At 41.4% G+C, this 12,131-nt stretch overlaps 1 protein-coding gene across 2 annotated transcripts in view; it reads left to right on the forward strand.

Annotated features, from left to right (window-relative positions):
• SPON1 (spondin 1) overlaps positions 1-12,131 on the forward strand; it is a 595,298-nt gene that overhangs the window by 159,581 nt on the left and 423,586 nt on the right. For both annotated transcript variants that reach the window (XM_054971838.1, XM_054971839.1), the window contains exon 4: positions 6,242-6,315. In XM_054971838.1, coding sequence (XP_054827813.1) covers positions 6,242-6,315 — 74 coding nt within the window. The remainder of the gene's footprint in view (positions 1-6,241; positions 6,316-12,131) is intronic.

The raw sequence follows: 12,131 nt of genomic DNA on the forward strand, positions 1-12,131 counted from the left end.
TGTGCCCTAGGTGTCCCTCTCGCCAATCACAATAAGAGACACACACCACAGAGTCCTGTTGAATTGAAGCAGAATAGATTGTTTAATTTAAACAATGGAGGAGCAATTTACACAGGAGCAGGTGGTCTCCTTGTGTCCAAAGCTCATCAAAGCTACAATAGAAGTGCAAAGCAATTTATACCCTCAGGTTAATTATAATAATATTACAATATTCTAATATTTGTTATCTTATTGGCTCGTAGTCTTGACACAGGTGTCTAGGTTTAGTTTTATTGGAAGACGCAAGTCTAGGTCAGCTACTTAATTGGGGAATTTCCAAGATTTGCAGTTCCTTATCTTGTCCTTGTGCCTGTTCCTCTCGGAAGGACACCTTCTGTGGGTGGAAAGGAATGTTCCCCCACTTATCTGTCCTTCTGCCTGTTTCTCTCTTTCTTAGCCTTGAGAGTGAGATGATACTAAAATCGGCTGTCCTTGTTTGCTACATTAATCAGTTTTTACAGAGTTTTAACATACATTCTTCTTTGGTCTTCTTGTTTCAAGTGTCATATTCTTACAGGTTGCATTACAAATACTACATTGGATCCTGAGCATAGAAAAAGTACAAGTCATGTAATACTGAAAGGCACAGAATTGGTATATAAAATCCCTTTCTTTAAATCCATATTCCTCACTTTGTGGTTATTGATGGAATCATACTGTTTTTCATATTGGCAGTGTCATAGGTAAAGTATATATCAGTGCACATTACAGATACACTAGAGACTGTATTGTTTTGAGCTAGTTTGACACTATGGAGTTAAAAACAGAAGTGGTCTTAAAATATTTTTATCTTGGTTTTTAATTTGGAAATTTGGAAATTTTAAAATGATTTTGTAAGCTGACTAGGGCTGTTTCCACATGCCCTTAAGGGGACGTCACACAAATGGAAATACAAGAACTTATTTGGATCTTCATTGGATCCAGTGAACTTTTGTTAGCCAAAGAATTTCTCACCAAACAGGATGTGCAGTCCTGACTCCTAGTACTGCCTGCAGATAAAATTCTGCTGACATCACTTTCAACCTCTTCTGCCATCAGAATCTGATTAATTTCAGCAGGTTACTTCTGTAATTACCAACTCCTGACCTTTTCTACTCATTAAATATTTAAAGTGTAAAGCTTGGAATTGATGCTTTTCAAGAGGGAAATGTACTTCATAATATGTCATTCCTTTGAGCTTTCTCTCAGCTATCTCTTTTTGGTAAAGAAGCTTCTTTTAACAGTCCATCACAGTTTAATATCACCCACACAGCTGTGTTTTACATGGTCAACAAACTCTAGGCAATTTTAAGGCAGATGTTATTTATCCAGTAAGAAGATAGTAGATTTTCAGACAAGTGGCAATGGAGATGATCTTAGTAAATGAAAAAAATGTAATGTATAAAGCAGACCTCAGATATGTAGTAAAGGTGATAAGATCCAAAGATTACAGGAATGTAACTGCCTACAAGATTTGGAGGAAACTGTGAGAGATTAGTCCTTTGCAGAGAACTTTGTATTTCTATGTGTGTGTATGTATGTTTGAGTGTGTGTGTGTGTAGAGTCTTCTATTCTTCATAAATGGTTTTTATTTCATTTAGATTAATTTTATTATTTAAAAAGGTGTATGTCTACCTTTTCCCTGACCAACTGAAGACTAAAGTCAAAGTCAAAGTTGTAGTGACATGTCTGTGTGCATTCTGCTAAAAAAAAGTGCATCCAGAGCACATTTTACCTCCAGATGGATCAAGGATTATACTGCTGCAGCAAGGAGAATGAATTATTTTTTAAGCAACCATAAGGAATTCAGGGGAAGGAGGGGAAGCCTCTTCCTCTGCTGGACCCCTGCTTTCTCCATCTTACTCTTCTTCCTCAGGCAACCCTTCCATAAATTCCTCCTTCCTTTCCCCTGCTCACCTCTTCCTTCTTGTATCCTGCCATGGCTGATTTCTCCTTCTTTACCCCCACTTTCTCACTGCCTTCTTCTCTTCCCAATGTTCCACTATTACTTCTATTTTCTCCCTTCCTGCTGCTTTTTTTATTTTCTAGGTAGGGTTTCCAGCCAATAACTGGCACTCACCGGGAGACTGGGAGTTTGGAAAATGGTAGGTACCATCACTCTGACATCACTTCTAAGGCAAACCTAAAAGTGACATCATCCTATCAGCACAACACTTTAGGAATTACTGTAAACTGTACAGTTTTATGATAGATTTTCTGGTAAATCCTAGGTATATTATTTATTTTATATTTATGTATTATCATACTTTCTCACTGAGATCCAAGGCAGATTACACAGTGCAAATAAAGCATAATACAATAAACAAGTAGGACATTCACCAAGCAAGTACAATGATGAACAATAGAACATTCAGTGAAATAATTCAATAAGATACAGTAGCAGAAAATTTGAAAATGAGCTTGAAGTTGAGCATAGAGATAAGATCTTTCTGAAACATAACTAATTTACATGGTATGTTAAGCAACTTGGAAAGTCCCTAGTGGCACCTATCCACATCAGCATACAGTATCCAATAGCATAGCATATAATCCCTGTCCCTAACAAAGCATCTCTCTGACCTATTACTTATGACATAGCCCTATTATCTGGATAGAAAGCCCTCCTGAATAATTCAGTTTTTCATAGTTTACTGAAAGCCAGGGCAGTGGGAGCTTTCCTGATCTCTTCAGGCAGGTCGTTCCATAAGGTGTGGGCCATCACAGAAAAAGCACGTGTGTGGGCAGCTATTTATTCTGCCCAACTACAGGGCAGAATCCGCAGAAGGCCCTGTCCAGATGAACAAAGCTGCAATGGCAAAACATAAGGGGAGAGGCAGTCACACAGATATGAAGGGCTGTGACCATGAAGGGCTTTGAATGTGATAGTCATGACCTTGAATTGAGCCCGGTAATTGATGGGAAGCCAATAGAGTGACAGAAAATGGGAGTGATATACATGCTCCTGTTAGCAATCAAGCCCCTCTCTATGCTGAGAGGGCAGTTTATGTATGGAATATCATAAACCCCTTCCTGTTATGCCATACATCCAGGGTACTGCCTGGCCCAAGGCAGAGTGAATGCCAACTACCAGAACATGAGTCAGAGGTGGTTGACTGATTGATGGCCCCTCCACACCCTAGAGAGCTGCCATGATAATCAGGTTTCTAGTGAAAACCATTGTCTAATTCCATCAATACCCTGCTACATTTCTCCTCACCCAACTATTTAATCAAAGCTATTCAGCAAACCTTAGTAGCTTTCCCATCCTGTGCTTACCAAGTCATCAAGCAATATTTTCACTTATAGCCTATCTCAGATAATCACTTCAAGCCTCTCCCAACTCTGGACAAACTCTTAAGTTATTGTTTTTGGAAGCAAGACAGCAGCTTGCCCCAGGGAGCATTTCACCCTATAACTGGGCTTCCTATCTATGTGCTCTGTGTGTTGGGACCCACCATACACCCCCAAATTTGTCTGGGCTTTTCTTCTTCATGAAACTCTGGTAATTTTGTTACTGTCTTTATGGACCTCTACCTTCAAGACTGGTAATTATCACCTTCCCTAAACTGCTTTCTCCCACTTTCCTGTTTGTTGGCATCCTTTCAGTTCAGCGAAGGGCAGTCTGAATCTGGGGCTCAGCATCACGTACTGCGTCCTCAGGTGGATGGGCCCAGCAGCTTGGCTTGATTTGCATACTGCCATTGAACTTACTGGGGCACCGTTCGCAGTATCGTGCAGCAAGCTATGATGGGGGGGTTTGACTTGGCTGGGAATGTGAATGGCTGTGGAAGAGTTGGTACAGTCTTGGAGAGGTTTGGTTATTCCTTGCCCAGACATCTCTTCAGTGTGGAGGCCTTGTTCTGGCCTGTTAGGGTGCGACTGTCCAGCTGGGGACTGGGTGTTTGGTCACAGGACATCTGGAGCAGCTTCTGTGTTGATTGCAGCTCTAGCTTTGGCGGGAGCCATTTTGTGGCTCTTGTGGCAGTTTGAGCATTGGGCACCAATCCATTTTGAGGGAAACAGGGCCTGCATGCTCACTTTCCCTATTATGAGGATCTCCATAAGGGGTCTGGAGAGTGAGGTATGGCAGTCAGGTCTGCCTCTCAGGTGGCAGGGAATCCACACAGGGTGGATTCCATGTGGTATTCCACTAACTGTCATTCCATGGTCTCCCTAGCTGCGGTGTGATGGGGTGTGTGTGGGGGTCATCAACTGGCATGTGGATCAGCTGATACTCAGATCAGTGTCCGAAGCAGTGCCAATGCTCCACAAGCTGTAAATCAATAAAGTTGTAGCCTCTTTGAACTCCGTCACAGTTGTCTGGTGTGTTTTATTGCCTTACCTCCTGGCTCTCCCCCTCTTCAGTGCTAGCCTGCAAACACAGGCCCCAGACTTACCTGAGGGGCTGGGTTGCAGGCTGAGCAGGAGGAAAAGTGGAGGTGCATGGCAGCCGCCATGTTTGAAGGGCAGTGGGGCTCCCTGCAGCATCTGCAGGGGGCATCCGGTGCCACCTTGGATCTATGCTGAGGCTGACCAATCAAAGCTGGCTGGCCTTGGTGGTGGGAGCAGGGAAAGGACTGTAGACCTGGGATAAATGGTTTTCTTTCAGGTCCACCGCCAACCTCTTGTTAGGGGAAGCTCACCCTGCCCCTCGGCACTTGCCTCATGGTTGGCATCCCACCTAGCCCTCCCTTTTGCTACAACTTTGAAGTGGAGTAGGCAATTTGGGCATTGGGAACTGATCCGTTGGGGGGCAAGCTTAGTTTCCCTATTATGGGAATCCCCATAAGGGGTCTGGAGAGTGAAGCATAACAGGTGTATGCCCAGCTCTGGGGCTGTCAGGTCCACCTCAGTCTCAGGTGGAAGGGGATCCACACAGGGGTGTACACCCATGTGGTATCCTACTAACTGTCACCCCATGATTCCCCCACTCAGTTGGGGTCTGAGGGGGTGTGGCAGTCATTGACTAGCAGACAGGTCAGCCAGTGCACAGATCAATGCCCTATGCAGTGCCAATGCTTTGGGAGCTATAAATCAATAAAGTTGTGGCCTCTTTTAACTCCATCACAGTTGTCTGGTGTGTTTTGTCACCTTGCCTCCTAGCTCTCCCCTCGTTCAGCTCTAGCCTGCAAAAGAGAAAGACTCAAAGTGAGATGGCATGACTCAATAAAAAAGCCTTGTCCTCCAGTTTGCAAGATCTGAGCAAGTCTCTTAATGATAGAACATTTTGGAGGTCTTTTATTCATAGGGCCACCATAGGCAGTGGTGACTTAATGGCACATAACACATACACAAACACACACTGAAAACACTACAAGGACTTTTGGTGTGTTTACATGTTCAATTCAAAGTACTGGTTAGATCTTTTAAAGCCCATAATAGCTTATAGACTGCATATTTGCACCTCTCTCAGTGTATTTCCATTCAATGTAGTAACATCACTCCTTTTGGCTTGTATAAACATACTCACTATGCTGAGATTCCACAAGTTGTATAAAGTGGAACTTTATGGGAGGGTTTTTGGAACAGCTTGTCTAACGTATTATTTACTGTTATATGGTATAATTTTGTGGATGTCCGCCTTGGCAGATTCATATTTGTTGTTATTTGTGATAGGTTTTTAACATTTTTTTAATGTTATTATAATTTACCTCAAGTCTGATTTTAGGAAAGGATGGGTTAAAACTGTTTGGAATAAATAAATGCACTTTAATACTCCCCCAAACTTTGAACTTTGGTTATCAGTAAAAGTGACTCTTCTGGAATATGTTCTTACAGATTTAGTAAAAATTTATGACAGGTGTGCAGTTATCATGCTGATTCAGCAACTGGAATATTCTTCAGTAGACATTTTATTATATACCTGATGAACTTTATATGGATAAGGTTTTTTTCAGTGTTTTTTCTTCCTCTGATTTTGGACTAGAGGCTTTGAGTGGACAACCTGGCAACACTCAAGGAATTGTCTAAAGGGAGATGTCAAGGAGATGAAGAACTTCCACACATATTGGCTTCCTGCATAGTAGATCATTAATTAGAAGCCCTTGCTCAGGATCCACTAAACCTTTAGCACCTTAATTGTATTCAGTTTGCAAAGTCTATAAATTAAATATATCATAAGTATAATTTAAAGAATGTTCTTCACTTTCCATGTACAATTTATTATTAATTTCCTCAACTGCAGAATGAACTTCACAAACACTGTGTTTCATGTCTTCAACAGGGCAAGTATTGTGCAAAAGAGAATTATTTATTTTCAAGATGAAGGATCTCTCACCAAGAGGCTATGTGAACAAGGTACGATAAACATAATTCATTTCCCTCTCTCTGATTGTATTCTCCCTTTCTTAATTTGATCCACTAAAACAGGTAATCAAAACACAGCTCAGACATGTCTTGGCATTTCTGTCTGGTAGTTTGGATTACAAGGCTGCTGAAGCTAAGTAGTTTTAAATCCTATTGATTTAGTAAAATTGGAGAAAGAACTCCTGTTGAAATCAAAACTACTCAACTTTGGCTTTCTTTTTAAACATGTTACATTACAGCCTGAACTTTTGAAAAATACTACCCCCACAATCTTTCTTTGCTATTATCATGAAACTAAATTCTGTTGATTTCTGTTCCAGGCCTAACTTTACCCCCTTCATTTTCACATTTAGTCAAAAAATAACCCCTAGTGCTCATCTATGTAGACTCTGGCTTCCTAGATATTTATTCTGAAATCATTTGGAAGATCCTTTCATTCAGCGGGTCTTATTTGCCAAGAACAATACAAATCCATCTGTACTTATTAAAGTTGCCAACACTGGCTTGGGAAATTCCTGCAGATTTGGGAGTAGAGCCTGGAGAGGGTAGAATTTGGGAAGGGGTGAGACTTGAGCAGCTTATAATGCCAGATAGTCCATCCTCTAAAGCAACCATTTGCTCCAGGGAACTGATCTCTGCAGTCTGGAGATCAGTTATAATTCTGTGTGATCTCCATACCCAAATCTGGAGGCGGGCACCCTAGTATTTATGTTGAAGCAATCAATGGCACTAATTTACAAGTAAATATAATTTCAGGGGGATAGCCATGCTGGTCAGCAGTAGATGAGCAAAGTTCAAGTCCAGTTACATCTTAAAGACCAGCAAAGAGTTCCCACAGTATAAAACTTCGAGTCAAGCTCCTTTTATCAGGTATCTTTTACCCTAAAAAAGTTTATACCATTTGTTAGCCTTTAAGTATCTACTGGACTTGAATTTTGCTCAAGTATACATAGTTAGGCTTAACAAACATATGATATTGCTACACCACTAGCCTTTGTAGGACTATTAAGAGTTTATCCCTCTCAGTGTCAGAGAGATTTGAGTGGCAGGCTACTCCTAGGCATTGAATTGGGTAGCTGAGCTGAGAGAGGAGGGTTAGTCCTGGAAAAGAGGGGGGGGGTGAAAAAGTTGAGAGACCGAGTCCTCAGGGAAAGCAGTTTCATCACCAAGAGGAGAACTGGAAAAGTTGGCAGTAGATTTGGGTAGTATGTGCAGACTCCCAAAGGGGCCAAAAAGAAAGGGATAGATCTTCTAAAGCAGTGGAGATTATCCCTTCCCAATTGAAATGGGAAGACAGCTCTGAGAGAGGAGAAATCCCTGGTGATGGATAAACTGCCTGAGGAGACCTCCAGGTTCAGTTGAGGGCTGAAAGAAAGCACTGGTGTGTGCAGAGAGGGGGCTTGGGGTGCTAATAAGAGGGTACCGGCCTTCCTAACCCCAGAAGTGACAGAGAATACTAAAAAGAAAAAGGGAATATTAAAAAGGTGCTTGGGGGAAGAAACAAGGGAAACAAAGCCTAACAGAAGCCTTAAGTAACAGTGAAGAGCCTAAAAAATGAAGTCTGTGCACGTTCTGAATGTTATCTCAGTGATCTAGATGTATATATGTTGAATTGTACATCAAAAAGTTTCATTCTGATTTCACCTAACCTTTTCTCATTAATGTTAATAAACTCCTTAGTTATTTTTGAGTTTAAAAACTGCCTCTGGTGTTATTTCTGTGGTTTAAGGACATGGGGACATCATACATATGTTATGGCATTGTGCACCAAAAATGATACTACACACCCATCCACACACACACTCAGAGAGAGAGAGAGAGAGAGAGAGAGAGAGAGAGAGAGAGAGAGAGAGAGAGAGAGAGAGAGAGAGAGAGCAACAGTCATCACATGGTGGTTCCAGAGAGACTATGGACAGGGAAGACCTGCTGCCTGGTAGCTCAGAGTCTGTGTTAAAACTCCATCTGTTTAGCAGGATAACTATTTTAACAGCAGGCAATTTCTTGATTACCTGTAAGCAGGTATTCTCAGTGAGTAAGGCAGAGTATAAATAACATAAATAAACAAACAGATGCTGTATGCCAGGCATTGGATCATGTTTTAGGTGTTATGGCCCCAGTCGCTATTCTACTAAAGCAGTTTTATATGATCAGGGTGCCAATCTTATTCTACTTTGAGCTTTATCACATTTATTTAGAAGTAAGTCTCATTGATTTAATGTGGATTGAAATTGGAATCACAGGAAGAGCTCCAGTTTGCTTTGGCAGACAACCTCAGTGCAGTCCTTCCCAACTATTCCCAGAGAGGGGGAATGCCTGGAAAAGTGAACTGGTGCCCCACAGATCTAATCCCACGGCTATTTCTGTGACCACAGAAGGACCTTTGGGAGATGTTGCAGTCTTAGAAATTACAATGGCAGCATATCCATGGATTGTTATTTATACAATACATTGCTTTTAGTACAGTTTGTACTTAGGGATTGTTGAGCATGATAGTGCGTGCAAGACCAATGGCTCCTTGTCCTTTAATGTACTGGCACAGCTGTGCAATTCACTTTGTATCCTTAAATTTGTTATAGAAAATCAAGAAGCACTTTTTGTTTCACTGTTCAGAAACATTCTTTTTAATAATAGATATAGTCAACATACAGATTTTGAAAAACAGTGCAAGAGAAAATATTTGCAGGAAGTTTTCTCTGCGTGCTTGTATATGCCATCAGTTACAAGTAGTTTAATTTAAGGGAATTATTTCTTCCTCTTTAATGAGGAAGCTGAGAGGATACTTTGTTTAGCAGCACAAATGACATCCTCCTGATCTGTAATTTCTTTTGAATGTATATCCAAATGGCACAATCTTACGCATAAATCTTATAGAGAATATTTTCCTGAGCTCCTTGGAAAGAAATGATAATTTCCTTAGGTAGCAGTGTAGATATAATTGTTGTAGGATGATCTTACCCATCCTCCTTCATTCTGACAGTTTGGAAGAACAATTATATAAAGCTTGGGCTTCATCTTTCCTTTTAAACCCAAGAATCCTGGATTAGTATAATCTGGCCTTGATTTGGATAGGTTTTATATATATACTTAATATATATATATACTTAAATGCAGGGCTTTTTTTCAGGGGGAACGCGGTGGAATGGAGTTCTGGCACCTCTTGAAAATACTCAGCAATAGTGCTTGAAAATATTATTTCAAAGAAACCCGTGTGCTTCTTCCTCTTTTCCCTCTTGAGAGTTCTGTCACCTCTTTTCCCAGAAAAACAACCCTGCTTAAGTGTGTACTGTAAGATCCTTAAATTAATTTAATAAATATGACTTACGGGACTCTGGATTGACTTTTCACTTTCTTGGAACATTTAGAAATGCAAAGTGCACTCTCTTTATGCTATGAAAGGAGAATATGCTCCATGTAGCTAACAGAGCAAGTTACAAAAATAGAGTAGAGACATCTGTTTCATGTTCGTGGATGCAGACAAACTGAAAGAAGCATGAAGTGGGGTGGGGAATGCTTGCCATCAAGCATGTAAAGTACATTATGGTTGTTTCCAGAAAAGGAAAACATGCCTCTTTAAAAATGCTGAAGCAACTCCTGTTTAAAGCAATAAATATTAGTATATACACCAGGCATTGTTTTAAATTATATTTTGGATCCCGTTCATAATACAAATGGAGGTTGGTGAGTCAATTGTTCAAATGTTCAGTGTCTGAAATATTGCCATGTTCCTAGATTTGTAAACCTGCAGGTGGGGGCTGGAGATATCTCAGAATTACTAATGATCTCCAGACAAGAGTTTGGTTGGCCTGGAGAAAATGGCTGCTTTTATGGCATTATATCCTGCTGAGGTCCCTTCTCTTCCGAACTCTGCCCACTCTAGGCTCCACCCACCAGATCTCCAGAAATTTCCCACCAGGGAGCTGACAACCGTAGTTCTCATGGGATCAAAACTTTCCTGTTTGCACTTTGAGAATTGCTTGCTTGAAAGTGCCTCAAATGACTATTACCCTCACTACCATATGAGCACACATGAAATGCCTTATAGTGAATTAGACCACTGGTCCATCACTGTCAATATTGTCTCTACTCAGACTGGCAGTGGCTCTCCAGGGTCTCAGGTGGAGGTCTTTCACAATACCTACTACCTAATCATTAACCCGAATTTTCCATCTCATGCCCAAACCAAACATGTGTCCATCCATTTACTTTTAAAACTGAGACGTATTTTGTTTTTGTAACAAAAATAGTGATTGTATATGACAGGAGCTAAATTCTGAGCCCTGATAAATGTATGGAAACAAATAGGTAACCAAAACATAATATGATGATACTGGCATAAACTGGTCAATAATATATGAACAGTATTCTGTAGTAGCTGAACTTTCTGAACAGTTTTCAAAGGCAGCCCCACATAGAGTACATCATAATACTCTATCTTTGAGGTAACAGAGGCATGAATCAGTATGGCAAGGTCAGCACCATCAAGACAGGGGGCCAGATGGTGTACTCTGTATAGATAACAAAAATAGCTCTTAGCCACTTCCCAGCTTGTTTTTATAGGAGCAGGAATGGGTCCAGCAGAATTTGAGTCCAGTGATACCTTAGAGACCAACAAGATCTTCTTCAGATGCCTGAAGAAGGGAGCTTTGATTGTTGAAAGCTTATACGCTGAAAATTTAGGGTGCTACTGAACTTAAATCCTGCCTTTCTACTGCAGACCAACACAGCTACCTACCGGAAACAATGGGTCCAATGTATCTCCTAGGCTTTTTACCAAATCAGAGACACAAGCCATCACACTATTTATTTGTATTGGAGGCAACCCATGCAATAATCCTTCCCTACTAGCATCATCTCCATCTTCCCTGGATTCGGTTTCAATTTGTTCCTCCCTAACCACCCCTTCCAGGCATTGGTTTAGCACCAAGACTGCCACTTCTGGTGGCTTTGTTAAAAAGACACATAGTTGGGTGTCATCTGTGTATTGGTGACAGCCAGCCCTAAGGCTCAAAACAATCTCCACCAAATGATGTACATAGATGTTAAAGAACATTGTTAAAAGGATCTAGCCCTGAGGGACACCAATGAAGCTTTCATATCTGTCATACTACTCAGATATGATAGCCTACCAGTAACAGCGAATCTTTGAGGACTGTCAGTGAGATAGGAAAAGAACTAGTCAGATAATAATGTTAGAATATCCTGGTTCCTTTTATTAAACCACAAAGCCACTTCAGAAGATAGGAACTTGAAATAGCGGCTGTGATGGAAGGAGAAAACGTAATCCTTTCCTTGTCTCCCCCTCTGTTTTTAACCTTGAGAAGGGTTATGTGTAATGTGGTACTCCTGGCTGCCATGCAGTGGCTTGAGCTGGGGACCGTATTTTGCCCCCTCAGAAGGAGGAGGTAGAGGCATCTCCCGGGCATATGGGGATTTGGCTGGAGTGGCAGAGACAGAGCCTTCAGAAGGTGACTTTGCCCTCCCAGCTAGCAGTTGCTCTGCATGCTCGGCCCACCCACCTCACCCTGTAAGTAGTGCAGGATTAGCCGGCTGCTGTTCCCAGAGCCAGGTAGGATTTTTTCTCTCCTCTCTCCATATTGGCAAGGAGAGAGAGGTGTCTTTTTGCCTACATTGCATTGTAGGCAGAGGTTTGAGATAATTGGCAATGGTGGGGCATCGTTGTAAGTCACTGGCAAGAGAGAGTTTGGAGATAGGGAGCAGGCTGGTGAGCACCCCTTGGCAATTCCCCATTGGTGGGGAAATGAGGTCTACCCGGAGCGGATGGTATGCTTGTGATGGCTACCACCACC

This window comes from Eublepharis macularius, chromosome 2 (assembly GCF_028583425.1).
Source record: "Eublepharis macularius isolate TG4126 chromosome 2, MPM_Emac_v1.0, whole genome shotgun sequence".
Lineage (NCBI taxonomy): Eukaryota > Metazoa > Chordata > Lepidosauria > Squamata > Eublepharidae > Eublepharis > Eublepharis macularius.